This window comes from Sprattus sprattus (genome assembly GCF_963457725.1).
Source record: "Sprattus sprattus genome assembly, chromosome: 2".
In the NCBI taxonomy this organism is placed as follows: Eukaryota; Metazoa; Chordata; class Actinopteri; order Clupeiformes; family Clupeidae; genus Sprattus; species Sprattus sprattus.
The window spans coordinates 70,222,731-70,250,230 of record NC_137921.1 but is presented as its reverse complement, the minus strand read 5'-3'; the positions used below and the strand labels follow the sequence as shown (position 1 = coordinate 70,250,230).

The 27,500-nt window shown below is 42.8% G+C and overlaps 2 protein-coding genes across 5 annotated transcripts in view; one reads left to right on the top strand and one right to left on the bottom strand.

Moving 5' to 3' along the window:
• tshr (thyroid stimulating hormone receptor) overlaps positions 1–7,157 on the top strand; it is a gene marked incomplete at its 5' end in the record, with an annotated part of 9,516 nt that extends 2,359 nt beyond the window's left edge. Inside the window, 7 exons of the mRNA XM_080860388.1 lie at positions 254–328; positions 422–496; positions 609–686; positions 2,284–2,352; positions 3,532–3,609; positions 4,725–4,913; positions 5,320–7,157. Coding sequence (XP_080716514.1) covers positions 254–328; positions 422–496; positions 609–686; positions 2,284–2,352; positions 3,532–3,609; positions 4,725–4,913; positions 5,320–7,015 — 2,260 coding nt within the window. The 3' untranslated portion in view covers positions 7,016–7,157. The remainder of the gene's footprint in view (positions 1–253; positions 329–421; positions 497–608; positions 687–2,283; positions 2,353–3,531; positions 3,610–4,724; positions 4,914–5,319) is intronic.
• A 9,351-nt stretch (positions 7,158–16,508) lies between these two features.
• gtf2a1 (general transcription factor IIA, 1) overlaps positions 16,509–27,500 on the bottom strand; it is an 18,083-nt gene continuing 7,091 nt past the window's right edge. For 2 of the 4 annotated variants that reach the window (XM_080860789.1, XM_080860791.1), the window contains exons 5-11: positions 26,247–26,321; positions 25,963–26,038; positions 24,507–24,640; positions 22,118–22,219; positions 21,115–21,462; positions 18,449–18,538; positions 16,509–18,315 (exon numbers count right to left, since the gene is read on the bottom strand). In XM_080860789.1, the coding sequence (XP_080716915.1) occupies positions 18,208–18,315; positions 18,449–18,538; positions 21,115–21,462; positions 22,118–22,219; positions 24,507–24,640; positions 25,963–26,038; positions 26,247–26,321 (933 nt within the window). In that variant the 3' untranslated portion in view covers positions 16,509–18,207. The remainder of the gene's footprint in view (positions 18,316–18,448; positions 18,539–21,114; positions 21,463–22,117; positions 22,220–24,506; positions 24,641–25,962; positions 26,039–26,246; positions 26,322–27,500) is intronic. The other 2 variants (XM_080860788.1, XM_080860790.1) reach the window with 1 other exon arrangement.

Genomic DNA, 27,500 nt, shown 5'->3' with positions numbered 1-27,500 from the left:
CTCCTCGGTCAACAGCTTGCAGCTGATATAAAGTTGTCTGCTAGCGTTAGTCAGAATCTTTGGTTTATTTGGTTTGGACCTTAGCATTAAAACGTAGCCTCCAAGTTCCAGCACTTTCAGCCTTCAGAATAAGGGGGTAAAGCCCTTCTCTGACTATCTGAAGAGCTAACACGCTAAAGAATATGAATGTGCTCATTTTCAGGCTTTTTAATGAAGGCTCAGGCATTTCTCCATTTTGTAATTTATTTCACAGAGAAATACGGAACACGAGAAGTCTGACGTTCATCGACCCTGAGGCCTTTGAGAGTCTCCCAAACTTAAAGTATTTGTAAGTATGTAAGCCTCAGTTTCGAAGGACTTCAGATTCACCAAACAATGAATCTGGAAAAGCATCTTAGCTGTTGATTTTATTTCATCACAGGGGGTTATTTAATACGGGTCTCTTAAGCTTCCCTGGCCTGAACAAGATTAATTCTGATAACATGAACTTTATACTGTAAGTATGCATCGATACGCAAATTGTACCACTTACGAACAGTAGTAATAGCTTGTTAATAACGTGAAACAAAATACACCCCATAAGACATATTTTCTTCCCTGTTCCATAGAGAACTGGCCGATCATCTGTATATCACTACTATTCCTGCCAACTCATTCAGTGGCATAACCAAGGAAACGCTGACAGCGTAAGTACAGAGTGTAGTTTACCAGTTTTTCAAATACACAGTAGCTTTTAGAGACAGGATAAAATCACAGGGTTTGGTTCCTGTCATTTCAGCATGACCACATAACATTTATTAAATAGGAATTCCTGTCACATCTCTGAAAACTAACCCCCTCGGAATTTGACATGCAGACATTACTTCTACGTCTAATGGAGTATGTCTGTCTGAATTTGATGTCATGCACACTGAGTGAGGGTATCAAATGAGTTGTGGGAGTCATGCCTTTGCCCTACACACTTCATTTTAAACCTCCTTAAGCAATGGCCTCACATACTAGCACACTATATTTCATCTAGTTAGCCTGGGGCGACAGTGGTATAGGAGGTAGAGAAGTCGTTTAGTAATCAGAAGGTTATTAGTTTGATTCCCTGTTGAAGCGTCCTTGACACTGATGCCCTAATTGCTCCTGATGTGCAGTGTGCCAGCGTAAACGTAAAACATTTGTTTACATCCCTGTAAGTGGCTTGGGATAAAAGCGTCTGCTAAATGACTAAATGTAAGTGTAAGGAAGAGGGTATGCTTTAATAGTTGAAATGTGAATTTGGAACTTCATGGAACTGTCTGTCTCTCAATAATATTTCAACCACTGTCTATAGGCAGGACATGCAGGGTACAATAACTTACAGTTCCACTGTCTATAGGCAGGACATGCAGTGTTCAATAACTTACAGTTCCATTCTGTCTATAGGCAGGACATGCAGTGTTCAATAACTTACAGTTCCATTCTGAACCACTGTCTATAGGCAGGACATGCAGGGTTCAATAACTTACAGTTCCATTCTGAACCACTGTCTATAGGCAGGACATGCAGGGTTCAATAACTTACAGTTCCATTCTGAACCACTGTCTATTGGCAGGACATGCAGGGTTCAATAACTTACAGTTCCATTCTGAACCACTGTCTATAGGCAGGACATGCAGGGTTCAATAACTTACAGTTCCATTCTGAACCACTGTCTATAGGCAGGACATGCAGGGTTCAATAACTTACAGTTCCATTCTGAACCACTGTCTATAGGCAGGACATGCAGTGTTCAATAACTTACAGTTCCACTGTCTATAGGCAGGACATGCAGGGTTCAATAACTTACAGTTCCATTCTGAACCACTGTCTGTAGGCAGGACATGCAGGGTTCAATAACTTACAGTTCCATTCTGAACCACTGTCTATAGGCAGGACATGCAGGGTTCAATAACTTACAGTTCCACTGTCTATAGGCAGGACATGCAGGGTTCAATAACTTACAGTTCCATTCTGAACCACTGTCTATAGGCAGGACATGCAGTGTTCAATAACTTACAGTAATACCACTGTCTATAGGCAGGACATGCAGGGTTCAATAACTTACAGTTCCACTGTCTATAGGCAGGACATGCAGTGTTCAATAACTTACAGTTCCACTGTTTATAGGCAGGACATGCAGTGTTCAATAACTTACAGTTCCACTGTCTATAGGCAGGACATGCAGTGTTCAATAACTTACAGTTCCATTCTGTCTATAGGCAGGACATGCAGGGTTCAATAACTTACAGGTCCATTCTGCTTTTCCTTCACCAGGAGTCTCTACAGCAACGGCTTCACAGAAATCCAAAGCCACGCTTTCAACGGGACCAAACTCGATAGTGTGTAAGATTGACGATAACAAGCAGTTGGTACACTTGTGCCATATTTTATTACACCCCGTATTGTGCTGAAATCCCAGGCAATGTGCTCAAATGTGTTGGTGACAGTAAGTAGTTGTCTCAACTGCAAGCATGAAATGCATATATCAGAGACACTGTCCAATGTCAGCTGATACGAGCACTTTCCGTCCAAGCAGCGCTCACATCTGGTGTGCATATTACCTTACTAATACCTAAACTTGAGCAACATGGCGCTTCAGTCCTTTCCTCCTCCTCGTTTTTCTCCTTTCATTGGTGAGTGAACGGAGAGATCAGCTCAGGTCTTGTCTAATGAAAGCCTCTGTCCCTGTGGAAGGAAACCCAACTTTTTCTCTCTAAATAAAAAGGAAGAGGGGTCAGGGGTGGGGGGTGGTGGTGGGGGGGGGGGAGGCAATTTATCTGAGGCCTGACTTTCTCCATCCAAAATTGGAAATGCACCCAAGTGAGATCTCCTGTTTTTATTGACACAGTTCATGTGCCCTTTCACTTAACCTTAGCTCCCCACTGGAGCTCTCTGAGGTCTTCCTGTCAGGATATGAGATATTAATATGAGTCTGACCCCACACACACACACACACACACACACACACACACACACACACACACACACACACACACTCCGCTCCCTAAAGGAGGTATCATTAGGGAAGCTCTCCAGTGACTTTAGTGCCTTTTACTGCACCGCTGTTTGGTTTGGCATGGTCAGAGCAGGGAAGGTATCCTCCAGCAGTAAAACCAAGACAAACACCCATCCACCACCACCTCCTCTCCATGACTTTATAATCATAATTAGATTTAGGGATTTGAAAATATGTATCTTAAAAGGTGCAATGTGTGCAAGAAGTCACCCCCACCGTGATAGTGAAATCCCTCATTGAAAGCAACACTCAAGGAAAAGCCTGGCCCAACGTGTAACCGCACTTAAGCGAGAACACATCCAAAGAAAGGAATCAAAAAGAAGCTTCTGGGCCTGTAGATATTTAATCCTGGGTCCCAGGCGTGGGTTCTAGTTTTAAATTCAGATACTTCAATTCAATTATAATTATAAAGCCATTGGTGACCTGAATATGTTACCAATTAGCCATCTCCATAATTAACTGTGAGCAATGTGTGTTTTTGTCCCTTCTTTCATTTCTGTCCTTAGAGACCTTCACAGAAATAAATATCTAACTACGCTGGACGAGAGGATGTTTGCTGGCACTGTCAGTGGGCCGATGTCTCTGTGAGTACCTGAAGATTAGTTCACCAGTTTACCAAACTGACTCTCTCACTGAAGTACAACTGAAGCTATTCCAAACTGACTCTCTCACTGAAGTACAACTGAAGCTATTCCAAACTGACTCTCTCACTGAAGTACAACTGAAGCTATTCCAAACTATACCATTTGGAGTACTGAGCGTTGTCTTGGTACTTTGAGAGTACTGTGGTCATTATTCGTTAAGAAATGACCACTGCTTGCAAATGTAATGGTTCCCTATGTCCTAAACAAATGAATTGCTTTAAAAAAGAAAGGGAACAGTTATATATTAAACCTATTTTAAGCCTGTAGAGACCATCTCTTATCTCCGTCCTAAAGTAAACCTGCTGAAATCATAGCCTCTTATTAAATTAATAGCACTCCTCTGCCTGGGCCCTCGTAGGAACATGTTGTGGGTGAAGTCATCGACATGAGGTCACTGGCTAACCATCTGTGAATGTTAAAATCAGACACTCGCCGAGGCCGAAGCGCTTCTCTCTCGCTCTCATTCTCCCAGTTCATTCGAAAATAAATAAATAACATACACCGGCGTGCAAATATTATACATAACGATTTGGCCTGAGGAGATACATGCACGCAGTTAGTTTTCATTGATCCCTCAAATGATACAGGTTTGATGGAAGTAACTGCTCCACCTAAACCCACCCAGAAGAGCTCTGTGTTTGGCTCTCTTAAGCTGAAGTAGCTGTTGACTGAGGGCTTGCTTATTGATAAAAGGCTTTTTGTTTCTAAAAGACGTGATTTGCATTCCACCCTAACCACATTTTGAAAAAGTCCTTATTAAAGTCTGTATTCTGATAGCAGGTGAGTTGTCTGAAATGTCAATACAATGTGCATTTCACACCGTTGAGTTAAGTCATTTTATGTTAGAAAACAGATAAAACAAATTCAGTTATATTCACATTATCAGAGTCGCACATCTAAAAGAGGGCTTTGGGGACTCCAGTTATAATTACTGTAGTCAAAGGACGCTTGGACGCTTTCCCATCTTCACTTTGAGGGCCCTCCCTTTAGAACAGCAGAACAAAGAGCCTTCATCTTGACCCTTCGGTGATCCCTGTCTTCTCGAATCTTGGCAGAGACATCTCGGAGACGAGTGTCACGTCCCTGCCGAGCACAGGCCTGGAGTCGTTACGGGAACTCAAAGCCCTGTCTGTGGGGGCCCTCAAAAAGCTCCCCCCAATCAAGACCTTCCGACAACTGATGAGTGCAGACCTGACCTATCCCAGCCACTGCTGTGGCTTCAAGAACCTCAAGAAGAAAAAAGGGTTGGTAAAACAACACACACTTTCTCCAGCCAAATACTGACAGAAGTGGGTGTGAAAAAATATATATAAAGGGAGGAAAATTTTGCATGCATATTGTGCCTGTCTTCTGTGTTCCATGAAGTGGGTAATTACGGGCAAACCCTACCAATGCCGTCACGCCATGTGGACCTTGGCAGGAAAGAAATGAATACTTTTGCTGTTTTTAACCAGACTGTAAATTAATTGCTGTCATTTAAAGATAATACAAGGAAGATTAATTGACTAAAACAAACCTGCTCTTTGGCTGTGGTGAAAAAGGAGTAAAAAAGTCATCAATGAGTCTCACCAACACCGCTCCTAAGAGCAAAATGGCCCATGTCTTTCTAACCTATGTGTGTTATTCTCTCACTGTCCTCCTCCATGACAGATATCTTGAACACATCATTTGCAATATGACCAATCTATTTGAGCAGCACCATAAGAGGTCTGTCGGCCCACCGCGCCTTCCAACTCTACACGATCACGCAGACGAGGACAGTGACCCCGACGACAGCACCTTCAGGGACGCCACTGATTACCATGATTTTCACCTCAGCCCACACTACCATGCTTATTACTTCGGCGGGCAGCACGACGAAAACGTGGGATTCGGCGAGACGCTCAAAAACCCGCAGGAGGACACCAGCCACTACTTCGAGAGCCGCTACGACTACGTGATGTGCGAGGACGGCCAGGAGGTGGACTGCCGCCCCGTGCCGGACGAGTTCAACCCCTGCGAGGACATCATGGGCTTCGGCTTCCTGCGCGTCTCCGTGTGGTTCGTCAGCCTGCTGGCCATCATGGGGAACCTCCTGGTCCTCCTGGTGCTCCTCACCAGCCACTACAAGCTCTCCGTCTCACGCTTCCTCATGTGCCACCTGGCCTTCGCCGACCTGTGCATGGGGATCTACCTGCTGCTCATCGCCTCCGTGGACCTGCACACGCGCTCCGAGTACTACAACCACGCCATCGACTGGCAGACGGGAGCCGGCTGTGGCCTGGCGGGCTTCTTCACCGTCTTCGCCAGCGAGCTGTCCGTCTACACGCTCACCACCATCACGCTGGAGCGCTGGCACGCCATCACCTTCGCCATGCGTCTGGACCGCAAGCTGCGCCTGTCCCACGCCGCCGCCGTCATGCTGGGCGGCTGGATCTTATGCCTGCTGCTGGCACTGCTCCCCCTGGTGGGCGTCAGCAGCTACCAGAAGGTCAGCATCTGTCTGCCGATGGACACCAAGACCCCGGTGGACCAGGTGTACATCGTCTCGGTGCTGGTGCTCAACATCCTGGCCTTCCTGGTGATCTGCGTCTGCTACGTCAAGATCTACTGCACCGTGCACAACCCCGACTACCCCTCCGCCAGCAAGGACACCAACATCGCCAAGCGCATGGCCGTGCTCATCTTCACCGACTTCCTGTGCATGGCGCCCATCTCCTTCTACGCCATGTCGGCCGTGCTGGACCGTCCGCTCATCACCGTGTCCAACTCCAAGATCCTGCTGGTGCTCTTCTTTCCGCTCAACTCCTGCGCCAACCCGTTCCTCTACGCCATCTTCACCAAGGCGTTTCGTGGCGACGTCTTCATCCTGCTCAGCAAGGTGGGGCTCTGCGAGCAACAGGCCCAGCTGTTCCGTGGTCAGACCGTCTACTCCAAGGGCAGCAGTAGCCAGCGCAAGCAGACAGGTCCGGAAGAGATGCCCATCCACCTACAGGAGTGCTCCAACCACGCCTACCTGCCGCCTGTGAGGCAGGTCACCACCAAGGAGGAGAATGAGGAGACGAGGACACGTGAAGTCTTACTGCCGCCTGTAAAGCAGGTCACCACCAAGGATGAGAATGAGGAGACAAGGACACCTGAAGTCGTCTTACTGCCGCCTGTAAAGCAGGTCACCACCAAGGAGGAGAATGAGGAGACGAGGACACGTGAAGTCTTACTGCCGCCTGTAAAGCAGGTCACCACCAAGGAGGAGAATGAGGAGACGAGGACACGTGAAGTCTTACTGCCGCCTGTAAAGCAGGTCACCACCAAGGAGGAGAATGAGGAGACGAGGACACGTGAAGCCTTGCGGGACTCAAGGATGTAGGAGAAGAATGACAATGCAAGCGTAACCATAGTATCGGAGGCTAGTCAGCGTTTCCTTTGCATAGTCTATTTGTTAGTCTATTTGTAAATCAGTCCTCGGTGTTGGTTTTGTGTTTTGTATTTATTACTTCATATAGTATGACATAGCTGATGTAGGTGATATGGTAGGCTATTTAATGCGTTGACAGCATTTATATCAAGCAGGATTATCTTGATACAGGGTCATATAGTTTGAATGAGAGTTTGTGAACTATGTAGCTGGAGCCTTATACTGTAACTCAAGGCAAAATGTACTTTTGAATGTCCAGGGAGAATGGCGTGTTGGGCCTGCCTATTACATGGAAGAGTTTTTAGCCAAAAAGAAAGGGGCAAAGAAACAGATCTGCCAAGTGACTTGCTTAACAGATGGTTGTTATAGCACATAAAAATAGTTTTAGAATTCTGTAACTACTGGGACATAAGGTAGCTCAATGGAGACATCACATTTGTGACATACTTACACCTGTATATAGCCAACCTGACAGAGAAGAAGTAAATAAAAAATAAAAAATAAAGTGTCATCCTTTAAAGATTCACATCCTCCTTGTTGTCTGGTGTCCTTATTTCTATTCACAAGGGTTACAAGGAATGATAGACCTTTTTGTTACACTTTTTGTATAGCCAATGTGGCCATTTTATTTCTGCTCACAGGACTTCAATGACGTGCTACCTAGCCCTGAGCAGCATTGGTATATGGAATCGCTATGGTACCCTCAATATTTCCCTTACTTATAGTAGTATAACTTCATATTTCCCTTACTTATAGTAGTATAACTTCATATTACTTATAGTAGTATAACTTCATATTTGGAGTATTTTTCATGCAGTTATGTGACGTGGGCTTTAGGAACACAGCATTTCCTTCTATAGACCGCAGACCATATTCACATATGATTCAACTTATATTTTAAATCGAAGGATAAGAGGAGAGAATCTGGTTATTGCCATGATCCAGCCATAATCTGAAATCCAGACAAAGATTGGGATAATGAATTTTCATGTGAACCATGATCTCCGAGTCACAAGCTTTGTACAATCCAATAGTACACACCCGGCACGTATAACATTCCGTAAATGTATCAAACATTAGCTCACGTTCCAAGACACTGTCTCGCTCTCCTCATTCTAAAAGTAACCGAGTTAACCCAGGTGGGAATTTTCAAAGCATTTTTAGAATTAAAACACCAGGCCCAAGTCCATAAGTAAAAACACAATCATATTTTGATTATTAGTCATTTCTAAGCAATTAGGCACAGGTACGATAATCAAAACATATTCCTACGCACTGTCTTTTTTTTACATGTGTGGAATGTGATGAGTTCTCCAGCTGAGCCGTTTTATTTTCCTTACAGCGGATGTGGGTGATCGAAAGTATCAAAGAAGATACAGCCTTTCTCACTTTGCAGGACTGGACTCATACACACACACACACACACATACACACACACAACAGCAACACCTCCTTGAGCCACAGCTTGCACGTAGACACATTTAAATACATTACAAGGTTTGGAGACATAGTAAGAAATGAATGTCAGAACGCCTACAGAGAAAATAGCTTAACATCTGTTTAACATCTCAGCCGATATGAAACTTAAGTGATATTCCCTATTGTGAGGACTGATTCACAAGAGGAAATATCTGCTATTAACGACAGAAACAAACACGTCTACAATTCTTTGCACCACACTAAGTGAAAAGTTAAAACACACACTATGCAGCTCCAAATACATGCATCCTGGAATGCTTAGAAAATAACAGGGTGAAATAAGACCTGTGGCTCATTTGGTATTGTTGTCAAATGGGCTTTGTTCTCTGGTCCACTCCCTCTGTGTCTTCATTCCTGTGTGTGGCTCCCACCCCTCATCATTCCCTTTCGGCTTTTTAAAATAAATCAGAATCAGAGCCTCTGGTCCAATAAAACGGGTTGGGCCCTGGGAAGAGAAGATCCTACTGACGGATCGATTTTCCGAGAGAAAATAAGAGGGCAGACAAACTAAATAATTAAAACGATGGCACTGGTGGGTGAGAAACCACATAGCTGAAATCCACTCACAGAGAAGAATGCCAGTATGTTCTTTGAGTACCTTCAAGGAGGAGGACTGGGACCCAAGTGTGTGGTTTACTGGGGCCTCTAACTAAGGCCCTCCCTCTAAACGTCTCAGCAGGAAAAGAGCCTCGCTGGCCCAAAGATTCTCGCACCTGCTACATACGGAGGCGAAGAGGCCCGATCCAAATAGCTCATGCTTCATCAGCAGACAGGAACAGCGCACTTTAAACATCCCAGTATCCTGAGCCACCGACTCAAACGCGAGGATTAACTCGATATGGAGCTTTAGGCTTTGGGGCTCCATGTGCAATCAGTCCCCCCAAACACCGTCATTACGGTGAACACTTAACCTACCCTAGAGTCCCCACCGCAGCTTTTAATACTGTAATCATCCTTAAGACAGCACGGGCAGCTGGTATCAACATGATCAATTAGTTCTGATAGCTGTCTTAACCCTGCCGGTGTCAAATTCAGAGTTAACACTATTGACAGCTGAAGAATCCTGAGCTTTTCATTCCAGGTGCACAAGAAGAGCCCTTGAAATGTTATCACATGTCGTATGTTTCTGCAGACTGAGGTTAGAGGTGGAGTCAACACGTCTCACAGGAAGTGAGCTGCCTTGCTCAAACCACATGACTGACAAAGTATTGTCCAAGCTGGTGGTGTGCCTCCTCAGCCTGATTGGTTGGATGTACTGGATTGACGCCCCACAAAAAGGGATTTGAACCAACATCGCACATCATTTCTTCTATTTTTCATGTCCTTTATAGTTCCCATCTCAGCCCGTTCCCATCTCAGTACAGTTGTGTTTGCACACTCTTTCCGTCGGAAACTAAGTGCAGATTATAAAGGTGTTTTTCACAAGGCCAAGCTCTGTAGTAAAATGAATGACACTGAACTAATTCCCAAGTAGCACAATGCACTGTATAGAAACTACACATTTATCTTTCTCTATTCAAACATAAGGCTTTCACTTTCCCTTTTACTTACTTACGTAGCTTAACATTTTCTTTACATTTTCACCACAGAGAATGGGCCAAGCTCTACCTCATTTGAAACAATAGAAAGTACATCATGCACAGGTGGTTGTGCTTCACAAGAGATATACAGATATTCTTAGAATTACCTTTCAAAGCCCACTATTGAAAAAGCAATGCTTCCACCCAAAGTGCATACACATATGATTCACTGCTGGGCCAGGTCCCTTCACCTGAAACTTGAGAAAGCTCCGACTCTGTTTGAAAAGAAATGCTTTTACTCAAAGTGCACACACACATATGATTCACTGCTGGGCCAGGTCCCTTCACCTGAAACTTAAGAGAGCTTCGGCTCTGTTTGCAAAGAAATGCTTCCACCCAAAGTGCACACATATGATTCACTGTTGGACCAGGCCTCTTCAGCTGAAACTTAAGAGAGCAATGCCTGCTATTTGAAAGCAATGCTTTCACTCAAATTGCACACGTATGATTCACTGCTGGACCAAACATTTTGTGATGCGGTCAGATGGAGGAAAATAGTGGGTTTGTGCTGAGAGCTAAAATAGTGGACTGTGAAATTTGGTGGTGGATCTGTGATGTTGTGGGGCTGTTTCTCTTCCAAAGGCCCTGGACATCTTGTTAGGATTCATGGTATCATGGACTCCATCAAATATCAGCAGATATTAAATGAAACCTAACAGCCTCTGCCAGGAAGCTTAAAATGGGCCGTGGTTGGACCTTCCAGCAGGACAATGATCAGAAGAACACCTCAAAATCTACACAAAAATAGTTCACCGACGGCAGAATAAAGGTTTTGCCATGGCCATCACAGTCCCTCGACCTAAAAAAATATCTAATGAAGAGGAACAAATAATTGTGGCACACATATTTTTTGGAAAAATATTTGTTTCATGATAATAATGTATTGTTTCTTTCAATTATGTGACTTCAATCAAAGGTTAGATTTTTATGAATATTTTTAACTAAAGGGTGCCAATAATTCTGGAGAGCACAGTAGTTCAGAAATGACTGTTTACAACCACCTGTTACTTGTGTTCCTGTCAAAACAGAGCAATTTTGCATCTAAAACTTGTGCAAAACCTAAAGGTGACAAATTTGCTCCAGAAAACTACTTGTAATGTGTTTCATTACATAGACACAAGCTAAGGAAGTTCAGCTATCTCAGTGTTAGATACTGTATGCTACGACAAAAAACTGTTGTTTAAAGACAATTTTCTTCCCCTTGTTAAAGCATTTAAGGAGGATGTTAAGCAGTGGCAGGATCTGAAAATCAATTTAATTGGAAGGATACACCTTTTCAAAATGATGTGGCTACCAAAAGTCCTGTATAAATTCCAAACAATTCCTATAACTCCACCAAAATCTTTTTTCAAGGACGTAAACTCCACTCTGTCCTCATTTATATGGTCTAATAAAGCAAGTAGATTGAAAAGGAAACTGTTGCACTATCCAAAAGATGAGGGGGGCCTAAACCTTCCAAATCTTGAGGTTTACCATTTAGCTGCATAGATGTTCTATGTTGATCGTGTTATCAATAACACAAACGAGGATCCATGGATAGAGATAGAAAACAATCAATTACAAAAAAACAGCCTACTTGTAGCTCTCTTTTCCAGGGACAGGGTTAAATCGACAAACTTTATTATCAACAGTACATTAAATGCTTGGAACAAAATCAAGGGAATGCTAGGCCAAGAAATGGGGCTACCTAGACATATACATCTTTGGAACAATCCCTCAATAAATATCCAAAACTCCCAGCTACAGTGGGATATGTGGTCAAACCGAGGTATTCAGAAGATATCAGACATTAGTAGACAGAACTCAGTTCTACTCTTCCAGGAACTTAAAAGTCAATATAATTTAAAAGATGTAGAAGTTTTCAGGTATATGCAATTAAAAAACTGGATTAATTCCAACTTTGATCTCAGTCTGCAGGAAAGTTCTGTGTTGTCAACTCTCCTTAACCAGGAGGGGAGAAGGAAGAAGCTGATAGGCTCTGTATATAATATCTTAATAAAAAAGGAAGACAATGACCAGTTACTAGAAAATATTTATAACAAGTGGACAGAAGATTTAGGATATAACATTAAAGATAAGTGGAAGGACTGCCTGACTCTCTCATATAAGATAACCACTAATGAAAATTTGCGCTTAATTCAGTTTAAAATAATGACAAGAATATATTATACCAGAGATAAAATTAAAAAATTTGATAAAGGACAATCTGGTATCTGTCTAAAATGTAACCAACACACTGATTCTCTCATGCATGCCTTTTGGTATTGTGAAAAAATTAAGAAGAAATGGGAGGATATCGGGAGGTGGCTTTCAAAATACACAGATAAAAAAGTAATGTTAACTCCAAAAACATGTATTTTCCAAGATATAGAGGGAATACGATACCCAACTGGTTGGCAGATACTTTTCTGTTCTTTAATCTTTAAAAAATTGATCTTACAACACTGGAAGAATAAAGAGGCACCTGCATTAGAAAAATGGAAAGCCTTAATGAAATTCTACTTGAACATTGAAAAGGCAATGTCAGCGGACCAAAACAAAAAGAAACAATTTGATAGCCAATGGAGCTCCATCTATAACGCACTTTAGTTAATGCTGCCCAAGCAATAGACATTAGAACCCATTTGTTTGTTATTTGTTTTTTTTCCTTTTTTTCTTTTTTCTTTATTTAGGTATGTATATATGTATTTATTTTAAATGTTGGATGAATGTGCTATGTATTAAGGGTTGTGGGATGTGGGTGGGGGTAGGGGGAGGGAAATGTCTGGGAGGGAATGAGTGGGCGGGGGAGGGATTGGGATATGGGGCTTGATGAGAGGGATATAAGGTAGAACCGAAACTAAGGTAGAACTGAAGGGGTGGGGATAGATGGGGCCACCTATTTTTAATGGTAGGGGAAGCATTAATTATTAGAAGATAGCTGAAAATGATGGACTTGTTTGTAAAACTGGATGCTTTCTTAAATTATGTGTGATTATTGTATGGTTTGGTACCCTATCATATTTTCTGCTGCCTTTCTACCAAATAAAAATAATTAAAAAAAAAAAAAAGATACTGTATGCTACCTGGTCTCCCCTCATCTTGAATTGAAATGAAGAGGATGATAAGTATATACTAAATATATAAATCTTTACTTCAGACGCCAAGTTCCATATAAAATCAGAGCACATACAATTATAAAAAATAGAGAAAAAAAAAGATACAAGTCACATTATACACTGCATTAAAAACTATGAAGACTTTTGTGACAATGTCGTCTTAAGTTCGAGGAAAATAATTACTGCATTTTAACAAAACAGGCCTAGTATGACCAAAACTTACTAGAAAAAAAGAAAATGTTTCTGAAGTGCCATTTTTGTAGTTTATTAAAATCCATTAACATTTAAATGTAGACATCCAAGTGCTTAGGGCATTTAATTCCCTGTTAAGAATGTGTGCTATGTAAGCTAATGTGAGCTAAATGGAGAATAGGGAGGAGGTGGGATTATTTGCTGTCAATCATCCGAATGGGCCCCTCCTGAACTTCGAAAAAGTCCCTCAGCGAAATGACAAAAGGCAGATCTTTTCAAGCTTTTCAGTAATGTTTCCATGTTGAGCATTTTTCCTTGACATAATGGTTTCTCATAGTGTATGACTTGAGCTTTTATACTTTTCAACGGTTGCAGTCCGTGCTCTCACTGAAATGATTCTACAGGGCATTAACTCACTGATCTCAAAAAGAAACCAGTGAGTTTTGTGCCAGTTAGAGGAAAAGAATTACTGCATTTTAACAATACAGGCCTAGTATGACCAAAAAACTTCCCAATTGCAGATATGGCCTTTTCCACTTATTACTAGAAAGAAAAAAAAATGTTTCTGAAGTGCCATTTTTGTAGTGTATTAAAAACCATTAACATTTCTTTTTGAGATCAGTGGCATTAACTGCATCTTGACACGGCTCCTCCCAGAGCAAGGGGCCTAAAACATATCACACTGGTGTCTGAATGTCGATTGCACTGATGTAGTCCAGAGGAAGGTGTGACGTTTGCAGTGGACTATACACCAGATCCATGTTGCGTTGTCAGAAGGTGACTGAAGTGTACCAGCTGAACGCAAGAGAGCCTAGGCACAAGTCTAGCTCATCAGCAATGCACCACCTGGTGGTCTTGTGACAGTTTATAGAACTGTGAAAACACATGAGAAAACCAGCTTGTCCTGCTGACTACTGATGCGGTGTAGGGACACCACTGACGGCAATGTTAGAGCTGCAGTTCATGATTATAGTCCATTACACTTTTCATTGAGTTCAGCAAAACTGGCACGTGCCTCTAGCTGTCTGTCCAATGTGCACGCTCAAGAAAACTCCAGTCATAACTTTACAGAAAATGAGATTTAATAGTTGCCATCTAACATCCTTGGAAATTTCAAATGTAAATATTGTGTTTAAAAGCAGGTTATCTTTCTCAAACACATTCAATCAAAAGCAGTGAATACGTTTTGCATTAATGTCACGTCACTTCCATCTTTTCTGCACATGTTTAAAAGGCCACAGGAAAGTTTGTCTAAGTTCTGTCAATACAGATTTTTGGGGAATAATTTTAAACACAGAGACATTGAACCAGTTTCAGTGGCGGCTCCTGAAAAAATTCTCAGGGGGGGGGGGGGCAATTTTTTAGATAATGATTAAGGCGACCCATTCAGTAGGTACATTAAGTTAGCCGATTTACTCATACAGCAATACCTTTTTGTCCACTATTGAAAGCAACCAACAGTAATATTTCCCCTCTTTCTACAAAGATACAGTAGCAAGTTACAGGTGGAACGCTATGGAAGAAAGTCATAAAAAATTATTCAGTTAGTTCACACTGTGAAACCTATGAAAAGTGACAGTGGTATAAAGAAATACAGACCACGTTAGCCACTTCACGACAGCGATTTTCATTCGTTCCAATTTCCCTCCCTTTGCAGAAACCTGTTGAATCGATACATTTGGTCTAGGAAGTCCTAATTTTTTTTTTGGTCAATTTATCTTCATTAGTACGCTAACTAAAAAGAAGTTTCTGTCAAAGAGCGGATGGAGTTGTTGTACTGAACAGGTGCCATCTTGACATGCCTCTGTGGAAGCTGTGTGACGTCCTCATTGGCTTTTACGGCCATTACTTAGAACACGACATGGAGGTGTGAGCCCTCCAGGAAGCCATAGAGAATGCATGGAGTGCGCTCTGTTTTGTGGGGGAAAAAATGGATTTAACATGGGAGTCAATAGGAGAGGTCTGGGGGCCATTTGAAGCACGACTTTTGCCTTGACTGCCTGGCTGTTACCTGATTTGACAATGACCTTCAAAGGCATATCAAGCGGTCTAGTGGTAGAATCAGACAGAAAAAAATATGACATTTACATTTAGTCGTTTAGCAGACACTTTAATACAAAGCGATTTACAAGGACATGGAATTTATACATCTCTCTCTCTCTCTCTTTTCTCCTCTCTCCCCTCCCTCCCTCCCCCCCCACCCCCCCCCCATAGCCCTTATGGACGAGCCACACCTGCCCAGTTTCAGTCAGACGGCTTATTCAGTCAGACATGTGTTTAATATTACAACATAGAAACCGTGAAGCACACAGTTACTTGCAATATTGTTCCTTCACATTTTCGGCAGAAGAGACTGTACCAGGCAGTTTCTGCATTAACCAGTGAAAGGAACGTCATCAGTCTTCAGTTTTACAGGCCTAGATGGGGGTCACATTTTAACACGTCATTCTAAGCATACCTGAAAGCCTCCTGTTATTTTAGAGACAACACCTCCTATTTGGGAAAATGTCCATCACCTTGGGGAAAAACAAGCTTTAGATATTTAAATTCACAGCATCTGAAATTAACCTTTTTTTTCTCTTAAAATGAACAAACTCACAAAATGTAACACTTTTATTTTTCCAATATTACTTTAATTAAAAGTTTAGCAAAGGCAAAAACTCAATGGGTTTCAGTTCAACAAAATACTAACTTCTCTAATTATTGGTATTCAAAGCACAGCCTTCCAAGAGATGGTCAAGTCATTTACAAAGAGCAATCTTGATTCAAAAACAGTATTGTGAATAATACAAACGTAACACATTTCCCTCTCAGAATAGTTCTTCAGACAGCAGTTGAAACGCGTGGTACATAAACAATTATAAAAACAAAGCAGAGAAAACAGTTTCTTTAAAACACCTGCATCATTAAATACCATCCTTTACTTATTTGCCGGTAAGCTGATATTAAACAAATCCAAAAGGCACAAATAAGAAATGGACATTGAGAAAGTACTGGGCTATGGAGGGGGGGGGGGGGGGGGGGGAATATATATTTATTTGCACACCAATTCTAAAATCTTTCAAAGAATTTATAGTCACAGAGAAGTGACCTGCAGTTCCATCCAACTCCTCACCTTGGTGGTGTAGGGGTGGGGGGGATGGGGGATGGGGGGGGGGATCCCTGTCAGGTGTAGACTTCCCTTGACCTCATAGTTAAGCAAGAGTGTAACCACTCACCCGAATTAGGGCAGTGACTTGAGTTGACGGGTAATGAAATGAAACCACTCAAAAAGGTAAAAAAAAAAGAAAAACATGATTAAAAGTAACGCCCAAGACTAGGCTGAAATCAACAGCAGAGCACATGATGAAGTCTTGTCCAGCCAACGGAGGAAAAAGGAACACTTTTTTTCTTTCCTTTTTTGTAAGAGCACAGTTTGGTACAGTGTGTAACCCCATCCCCGCCCCAAATAATTACGATGGTGCCTGAGCTTTCAGGAATAAATACCAAAAGAAAAAAAAAAGAGGAAAACACAGCCTCTACCATCTTGAAACATCGGAGGAAGTGAGGTCTCAAAAACATTGTACAGACATCGTTATTTTAGGCTAACAAATGACGACTGACTTGACACGCACAAAATACACACGAGCGCACAAAGCCATCTGGGTAAAGCATGCAGTTGGGCGAACGCACGCGCCACACCAAACCCACCTAGAGTGCAAAAGACGTCAGCCGACACCAAGGAACTTAATCCAGGTGAGGAATGAGAAATAAAAAGTTGACAGGTAGCACAGACAGCTTGAAAATTGACACTAGCGCCAATTACACAGCTAAATTCCTCATTGGTTTATTTAATTCCTTGTTTAAAAAAATTGGGGGGGTCGTTGGAGATTGTGGAAATCAAGAACTCTGTTTCCTTTAGTCATCTGATACGCTGCTATATAACTGCTCAAACATTTATACTTCACATATTAACAGTTCACTCTTCTTCGGCACATTCGTGTAGTGTTTGTTCGCTGGGTTAAGTCATTTCCTTTATTAACTATTCTTTAAAACAATGGCAGGGCATGGCAATTTGTAGGCTGGGGACCAGGGCAGACTAGGCACATTACTGTGTGGCAGGAATAGAACGAGAGTGCGGGGGTGCAGTACCAGAATGTGCTGACGTGAAGCCGATAAAACGGAAATGTGCAATCAAAAGGCTTAATCTTAATCTTCACCTTAGTGCTTGTGTCACAGGCACTCTTGAAGTCACTCTACTTCAAGTCACTCTTCTCATCCTGCCTTACGGGATTAGATTTTTTTTTCTTCTTTTTTTAAAATTATTTAATATTTAATTTGGTCGAACCTGTTAATGGTCTGGATCGGTGAGAGTTCAACATGGTCCACTATCCATAGATGCTTTGTTTCTTCTGTTTTTAAAAGCGATTTTGACGCGCCGGTGATCCGAGTGAGAAAACGATTGCGATGTGTGAACCTTCCTCTTTGTGTGATCTGTTAGCAATCAACTGCCAGTCACTGGCATTCGAGGATTGGTTGTGCGCGCGCGCGCGTGCGTGTGTGTGTGTGTGTATATATGTTGATGCTATTAGCGGGAATTGCAAAAGTTTTTTTTTTCTTTCTTTTGTAAAGGGGAGTCATCGTAATCCCACAGGCCTGCCTGCCCACCTCACACCAACTGAAATGCATACAGTCCCAGGTCTCGATGCGTCTTAACGTTGGGACTAGACAGTTCTGGATGGCTGCCCCGTTGTTTGTGTTCCGATTCCCCTTTTTCTGTTCTTGTCTTCTCATCATTCCGATTGCTGAATTTTGCTTACCACTCCGCATCCCCTATAGCTTTGGAGAAGACGTAGTCCCTCCCGTTCAGGTTCATGATGCCGTCTTTCAGGGTGAACTTCCATTTGTTCTTACTTCTGTGAATCTAGAAGCAAAAAAAAAAAAAACACAGTTCAATTGATTAACATTTGACCTCGCCTTATCAGTAAGGTAAAATGCTCTGTCAAAAAGGAAGTCCACTGCTTTGTTTGAAGTTCGTTTCCCTTTGCCAGACTTACCTTGTCATATTGGCAAACAACTACATTCTCTGTATCGAAAAGCTCTTGGTCTTCCTCATCGCTGACATCATCGCCGCTGTTCAGAGGTTCCTAATGAGCAACAAAAGAACAACGATAGAACATTAACCACACTGAAAAGAACAACAGCAGAACATTTACGATGCTGAAAAGTCTCCCAAGTCCTTATAGAACAACGATAGAACATTAACCACACTGAAAAGAACAACAGCAGAACATTTACGATGCTGAAAAGTCTCCCAAGTCCTTATAGAACAACGATAGAACCTTAACCATGCTGAAAAGTCTCCCAAGTCCTTATATATATATCAGTGTTTCCCCTACAATGATATTAGGGTGGCGGCCCGCCCCCGCAAAGCCCCCCCCCGCCCCCCCTGAAAGCTCAAGATAATTGTGATTTAAAAAAAAAAAAAAATAAATACAAATGTTTTAATAAATATAGCACCAGATCACAAAATGAGTCATTTAAGGTTACCTTTACCATAAAACATGTAAAATTATACTTATTTTTTAAGTAAAACTGCTTACCTTACCCCTAATCCTGAAGTATAATTGTTGCAAACTGTTACTGTAAGATGTTATATTGACTGCTGTCATTAAAAGTAAGTAAGACTTTATTTATATAGCACATTTCGTACAAGATTTGCAATTCAAAGTGCTTTACATAAAATCAATAAAAGCAAGCAGCAGGAGCAGTACATGGAGTAAAAGATAAATACAAAATGATCAACATCGTATCAGAACCTGGTGTTCTGATAGGCTTACTAACATCATGATAAAATAAAAAACCCTTAAAACAGTTTAAAAGAGAAATAGTAAAAATAGTGCAAGTTACAGAGAAATAAATAGTGCCAGATAAAATTAATAAAATGCTTTGGTAAAAAGAAAGGTTTTAAGCTGCTTTTTAAAGGTGTCTAGCGTGTTTGCTTCTCTAATATCAATAGGTAAAGTGTTCCATAATTTTGGGGCGTAGATGACAAAGGCTGCGTCACCAATCTTCTTATGACTGCTTCTGGTGACCTGTAACAGACCTTTATCTGATGATCACAGTGTTCTAGCTGCATCACCAATCTTCTTATGACTGCTTCTGGTGACCTGTAACAGACCTGTATCTGATGATCACAGTGTTCTAGCTGGTGTGTAGTTAGGCTGCATCACCAATCTTCTTATGACTGCTTCTGGTGACCTGTAACAGACCTGTATCTGATGATCGCAGTGTTCTAGCTGGTGTGTAGTTAGTAAGAGAGTTAGCAATGTAGCTAGGGCCTTGTCCATTTAGAGCTTTGTATGTGAGGAGGAGGACCTTAAAGTCAATTCTAAAGGTAACAGGAAGCCAGTGTAAAGTAGCTAGGACAGGACTAATGTGTTCTCTCCTTTTAGTTTTGGTTAATAGTCTAGCTGCAGAGTTTTGAATGAGCTGGAGTCTTTCAGTTGTTTTCTTGGGAAGACCAGCGAAAAGTGAATTACAGTAGTCTAGCCGGCTCGATATGAAAGCATGGATAAGCTTCTCGGCATCATTTTGGTTTATGAATGGTCGTACCTTTGCTATGTTCCTGAGGTGAAAGAAAGCTGTGTGTCACTTTGTTAATGTCGGAGTTGAAATTCAAATCTGAGTCCAGGATGACACCGAGACTTATCACCTCAGGTTTAATCCACCGGGTTAAACCTCCTAGATTCTTGATTAGCATCTCTCTTTTTAGTTTGGGGCCGATAAGTAGGACTTCAGTTTTGTCCTCATTTAGTTTTAGAAAGTTATTGTTCATCCATTTGTTTATTGCCAATAAACAGTTGGTAATGGAGTTTATGGCCTTCGCATCATTAGGTTCAGCGGAAATATACAGTTGGGTGTCATCCGCGTAGCTATGAAAATCTATACTGTATTCTCTGATGACGTCACTGAGTGGTAACATATAAAGAGAAAAGAGTAATGGACCTAAACAGCTCCCTTGTGCAACTGTGGGATAAAAAATATATGTCTCACATTTTATTAAGTAGGTTAGTATAGGATTCCATAGTATAACATCAATTGAATTGGTAACTGAGTGTGGCCATGTATTCTGTCTGACCTGTTGGGTAAGGTTTGATGAGCTAAGAGAGTTACTCAATGCTTGGGGTAAGGGGATCCTGTGTAAATATTCTTATCTATAGTGGAGGACGAGGTGGCCACAGTGTAAGAGTACGAGGGAGGGGTTTTAGGTATAAGACATGAGTTTGACCAGAGACTGATGGGCATTGTTGTGGGACATTTCATGAACATGGATTGCTTGTAACAATGCTCCCGATATCGTTAATAAATCTGCAGTACCACTCCAGTTGTCTGTAAGTCATTTTGACCACACAACCCCATAGCAGCTTTCATGTTTCCAAAAAGAAAACACATGAACATCATAATTCATTTAAGTGTTTGTGTCCGCCGCCGCGGCGCATCGCGCCCCTGCCGCCGTCCCCCTCCCCCCCCCCCCCCCCATTACCATTTACAGAGCCAGGACTGTGCATGAACAGCACGTTTTTTTTTGAGCACGCACACACACACACACACACACACACACACACACACACACACACACACACACAAAAGGGACAGCCAGGTCCATGAGAAGAAGCAGCTCGCTGAATTGAACACGGGCTCATAATCACAGACTGCCTACCTCCTCCACCTGTCCGTCTTCTCCGCCGTCTTTGTCCTTGTCCTCATCTTCGTCCTCGTCATACTCATCCTCCTCTTCCTCGTCCTCCTCTGAGGAGGTGTCCCCGGCTCCATCCACCTGTAGCATCATGGGAGGCTGTTGCTGTTGTGCAGCCTGCTGCTGCTGTTGAGGCTGCTGGGGTTGCGGCTGCACCTGCACCTGTGTAGCCACCTGGCCCGCCTGCATGGTTGCCGCCTGCATGGTTGCCTGCTGCATGGTTGCCTGCTGCATGGTTGCCTGCTGCATGGTTGCCTGCTGCATTGTTGCCGTCTGCATGGTTGCCTGCTGCATGGTTGCCGCCTGCATGACCTTCACACGCCACATGGGGCATAAACAGATTCATAGGTAAACTGGACAATCCCTGTGGGCTGCATCAGAGAAGCTGTGGCTTCTACATGAGACACCCAACAACCTCTTCTCTTAATGGGGGTTTATTTGTGTGTGTGTGTGTGTGTGTGTGTGTGCGTGAGTGTTTGCATGAGATAATGGGAAACATTGGTGTTGTGTTGCTCCTCTGAGACCTCTCAAACACACACACACACACACACACACACTCATAATCAAACAAACACGCACCACAACCAAACAATGACTGAGCCAACTGTGGAGGATTGATTAGCATTCAGGTGTGAACAGTAGTCAATCAACGCCTGTGCACTGTGACTCAGACTGAACTGCCCACTAACTTATTTACTCACATAAATACATTTCATTTTTTTAGATGAGGTGCCATAAAGTATAGTAAAACATAGAAAGAATATGGAGAAAACAAAAAAACTTTTATTAATCTAACCACCCTAACCAAAGACTTAACTGTCAAATCAACAGAGTTGAAGATCAAATCCAAAATGAGTGCATACATGAAATGCTATCACTAGAGAAATGAACATACACATACCTAAAAAAAAAACTTCAGTAATTGTCCACCATTAGTAGAAGAGATAGACATGTTTTTAAAACCTACCTGTGCGTTCTGCTGTACTTTGTTCCCGGCGAGGACTATCTGTTGGGGCTGGATGATGACACCTGTTTGCTGGGGGATGCCCCCTTGTAGTGGGGCAAGGACCTGTCCCAAGGAGACATGGGGCATGAACTTAGAATCAAAGAAAAAAGACAAGCCACTACCGTTTAAGAGCGCCTATATACAACCAGCATAGACAGAGATCTGTGCAGGGAGATGTGTGGTATGAACTGAGAATCCCACAAACCAACACATACATGTACATAACTGAGCTACTGTACACAAGAGCAACCGACAGACTAAATATGTCCTCCATCGCTCCCCATGTAAATAAAAAAACTGAAGGTGAGTAAATGAGGGCAACTTGGCCATCACTGAATTCACAGAAGAGTTCCTGTTTACAGAAAATAGAATAGAACAATAAGATTTCCTCTAAGCATGTTCATCATTTGCCACTCTAAAATGCTTTAACAAAAACAACTCCACCTATACAGGTGCCTGGAGAAGACATTAGCTATGGGAGTGGTGGCTGGAGGTGACATTAGCTGTGGGAGTGGTGGCTGGAGGTGACATTAGCTGTGGGAGTGGTGGCTGGAGGTGACATTAGCTGTGGGAGTGGTGAGTGGTGGCTGGAGGTGACATTAGCTGTGGGAGTGGTGGCTGGAGGTGACAGCTGTGGGAGTGGTGGCTGGAGGTGACATTAGCTGTGGGAGGTGACATTAGCTGTGGGTCGTGAGTGGTGGCTGGAGGTGACATTAGCTGTGGGAGTGGTGGCTGGAGGTGACATTAGCTGTGGGAGTGGTGGCTGGAGGTGACATTAGCTGTGGGAGTGGTGGCTGGAGGTGACATTAGCTGTGGGAGTGGTGGCTGGAGGTGACATTAGCTGTGGGAGTGGTGGCTGGAGGTGACATTAGCTGTGGGAGTCGTGGCTGGAGGTGACATTAGCTGTGGGAGTGGTGAGTGGTGGCTGGAGGTGACATTAGCTGTGGGAGTGGTGGCTGGAGGTGACATTAGCTGTGGGAGTGGTGGCTGGAGGTGACATTAGCTGTGGAAGTGGTGGCTGGAGGTGCCATTAGCTGTGGGAGTGGTGGCTGGAGGTGCCATTAGCTGTGGGTCGTGAGTGGTGGCTGGAGGTGACATTAGCTGTGGGAGTGGTGGCTGGAGGTGACATTAGCTGTGGGAGTGGTGGCTGGAGGTGACATTAGCTGTGGGTCGTGAGTAGGGATGCACCGATCCGATATTTGTATCGGTACCGATATTGATATTGATATTTATTTTTTTTTATGTTTATTTTTATGTATTTACATCGAGGCTTTGTTTAATTCATATCATGCTCCGGTATCATTGTTTTAAACGGACTGTTGTTATATTGAAACACGCACATTCAAAGATTTAGGGTGCCGCGATGGCAGACAATCCAGAGACCAGCCATAAAAAGCCTTAACTGTATGAAAAACTCTCTGTTGATAGTGACGTTGCCTAGCAACGCTGTCTGCTCAGTTAAGTTTTCAGTGAATAGTGACAAGTTCAGTTCGTCGCCCATCAGTGGCAAAGTAGTTGTGCCTTATACATTTCCAATGCTTAAATCATCATTGTTCGACATGTATGTGAGGCATTGTGTGCGTAATGAATGTAAGGGGTTTCATGAAGTTACGACTGTGATAGGTAGAGTATTATGAGTGCAGGTTGCTATTAGTAGCAATTAGCATGCTAAGCGGAGATTTAGTTATTTTCTGATGTTGATTCGCTGTAATAAAGATGGGTTCATCCTGTTAAGATTTCGACTAGATGAGCTATGAATGAGATTCATGTTGCCTAGTGTAATGCCTAGTGTAATGTCCACAATTATATGTATCGAGTAATGTTAGTTGTGTAATTGTTATCGTGTAGCAATAACTCATGTTAAAGTAATTCAGTGCAGTCTCAATTCTCATTGCAGGCACACACATGTGTACAATCACATGCATCGTCATGTAATGGAAATTGATGAATATGATTGCTAACTAATATGAACACTAGCCCTAGTTAGAACGTACATTATTTGTGATTTTTTTTATCCTATGTTATGAATTGATAGTGATGACTAGACATGATGTTAAGTAGCAAATGAGCAAAAAATGCACCAAGATCTCATGTCATGCACTCCTCTTTTCTCCCTCTCGCACGTGTGGTCACACACATACACACAGAACTGGTAACTTTACCATACTTTCGCGCTGTTTTTTTTATATCGGTATCGGATCGGTATCGGCCGATACTAAACCTCAGATATCGGTATCGGTGGTGAAAAAAGCGGATCGGTGCATCCCTAGTCGTGAGTGGTGGCTGGAGGTGCCATTAGCTGTGGGAGTGGTGACTGGAGGAGACATTAGCTGTGGGAGTGACGGGGTACCTGTTGGATGACGGGGGCCTGCACGCCTCCCTGCTGCATCTGAGGCAGGACCTGCTGCTGCAGCACCATCTGCTGTTGAGGCTGGATGATGTACTGGGCTCCGTTGGCCGCCCTCACCACCTGGAGGATCTGACCTGGGGTCGTCGGCGGGAGGAACCAGGAAGGGGGATTAAAGGCACGTGTCCGTGATGGACACTGTGTACAGGCATTTGAACTAGACAACCAATCAAATGCAGTGCTCCAAAAGCAGCGTTGTTGATTGGCTAGAACAGTGTAGTGCTTGGTCAGAACCGCTTTCTATCGTTTCCTAGTGACAGAGCCAGGTATGAACTCTGGAGGTTTAGAATGGCAAACTGCGCATTTTAATGATAAAATCAATGTAAAATAGTTTTAGCCTCTTCAAAACCTGGATTATATATTTTGGTTTCAGTGAAGAAATGCCCACCCCTTATAATTATGAGGGAAATCTCATAAAAGCAGGAATAGTGAAGTCTTGCTGCTGGAGAATGCTTTTGGTGAAGTAACTTTTACAGGTTATTTTCAGCATACTGTCAGCTTTACTACTAAACTTCTATCTTGGTCAATATAAGTTGTTGTAGCGATACATGCTATAAGTTAAGGACCGTCAGGGCTGTCCACATTTCCCATCATTTGATATATTTCTTGTATATGTTTCATATTATCCTTCATATGAAGGATAACCCATTTTGCTACTTTTAAATCGTTATACTTGTATACACATCTCACAAAAATGATTGACATCAGGTCAGATATTTATAGACAGGACCGAAGATCCGGTGAAATCAGAACCATGAAGGTGGGACATACCATAACTTAACAATTTGTCTATGTACATGCAAAATATTTGCATAATTTGAAACTTGCTTCGTGTCTACATCAATAATAACTTGGTGAGAAGTAAAGAGATAATTGCAAAGATGGAGGCAGTTTATGACGGCTGAAATTTCATGTCATTTCAAAACTGGATTACTTCGCAATAGTTTGCGGCACATACTAGCGAGTAGCATGACGGGCAAATTGCTAGTCTTGCTGTTTATTTTGGCAGGCAATGAGTACTTCTTGGGACATGGAACTGAGAGTAAGGGGTGTGAATTTCCCAAAAATTTGGACACAAACTGCATTGGGGCTCCTTAGGTGTGGGGAGCTGCATTTTTGAGCAGTTAATAAAATAATAATACAAAAAAAAAAAAAAACACACACCTTTGGCTAAAAATACTCAAGCCATCATCAATAATTTGCATGCATCCTTCTCGTGTTATCCTAATCCACTCAGCACTAGTCCTTAACCTGAGAACACTAATGTGTCATTACTTCCCATGTGTACCAAAACACATTGAGAGTGAGCTGGCAGGGCACATGAACACTGAAGATTTGAGTATGCATAGGCACTGCTGCAACAGTAACTCCACACCATGGCCCAGTGGGCACGGGTTACCTTGGCTGGTGATGAGCTGTTGGTAGGGTCCGACACCTGTGGGCAAAGCCAGTGTGGCTGCGGTCGCTGCTGCACTCTGGAGATAGGACAAAAGGTGAACAAAAGGAGGGTTTAAAAATATATATGTAATAAATCATAAAAATAATAATAATAAAAACATGAAAAAAAAGAGTGCTTGACTTTATGCTCAGCCAAACACAGCATGGGGTACACAAACACAGACGGAGTTGAATACGGCTGAGGTAACTGACGTCACACAGCCAAAGTGAAGGAGGTCTTCCTACTCTTTCAGTGGCGGCTTGATGAACAAATACGAATGGAGAGTCACACATAGACTGGGGACCTCGGGGCTGAAATCTCTGATAATGATTAAGAGGGAAACTATGTCTATTAATCCCAATTCATCACATCAGAACATCTATACAAGCAATAATAAGTCAACATTTTTAGAACACCCCAGTAAAGGTGCATTCAAACTAGTTCTAAGAAATGTGAGAACACAGTAAGCACACACCAACAGCTACTAATAATGAAATATAATGTCATACGTTCAAACATCATAAAAGACATTACTAGATACATATTAAAAACACAGAACACAAACTCAAACAGGCCTCCACAGCACAATACAGAGACTACGATTAACCATCTGTTTAAGTAGAGTGTAAATGCCCATGTTATGTGGGAGTCATCACACACACAGGCTTATAATGAATTAGGAAGAGAAAGCATGCACCAACGCTAATGTGTTTCAATTAACCCACGCAAGCTGCCAACAGATGGCGAGAGGAAAGCAAAGACGACAATAGGAGACGAGGATGTAAGCGAGAGAGGGAGAACAAGGAAAGAGCGTGGGATAGACCAGAGAGACGGCAGAGTGAGTGAGTGAGTGAGTGAGTGAGTGAGTGAGTGAGTGAGTGAGCAGGTGAGTGAGTGAGTGAGTGAGTGAGTGAGTGAGTGGATGAGTGAGTGAGTAGGTGAGTGAGTGAGTGAGTGAGTGAGTGAGTGAGTGGATGAGTGAGTGAGTGAGTGAGTGAGTGAGTGAGTGAGTGGATGAGTGAGTGAGTGAGTGAGTGAGTGAGTGAGTGAGTGAGTGGATGAGTGAGTGAGTAGGTGAGTGAGTGAGTGAGTGAGTGAGTGAGTGAGTGGATGAGTGAGTGAGTGAGTGAGTGAGTGAGTGAGTGAGTGGATGAGTGAGTGAGTGAGTGGATGAGTGAGTGAGTGAGTGAGTGAGTGAGTGAGTGGATGAGTGAGTGAGTGAGTGGATGAGTGAGTGAGTGAGCAGGTGAGTGAGTGAGTGAGTGAGTGAGTGAGCAGGTGAGTGAGTGAGTGAGTGAGTGAGTGAGTGAGTGAGTGAGTGAGTGAGTGAGCGAGTGAGCGAGTGAGCGAGCGAAAGAGCGAGCGAGCGAGCGAGTGAGTAGGTGAGTGAGTAGGTGAGTGAGTAGGTGAGTGAGTAGGTGAGTGAGTAGGTGAGTGAGTAGGTGAGTGAGTGAGTGAGTAGGTGAGTGAGTGAGTAGGTGAGTGAGTGAGTAGGTGAG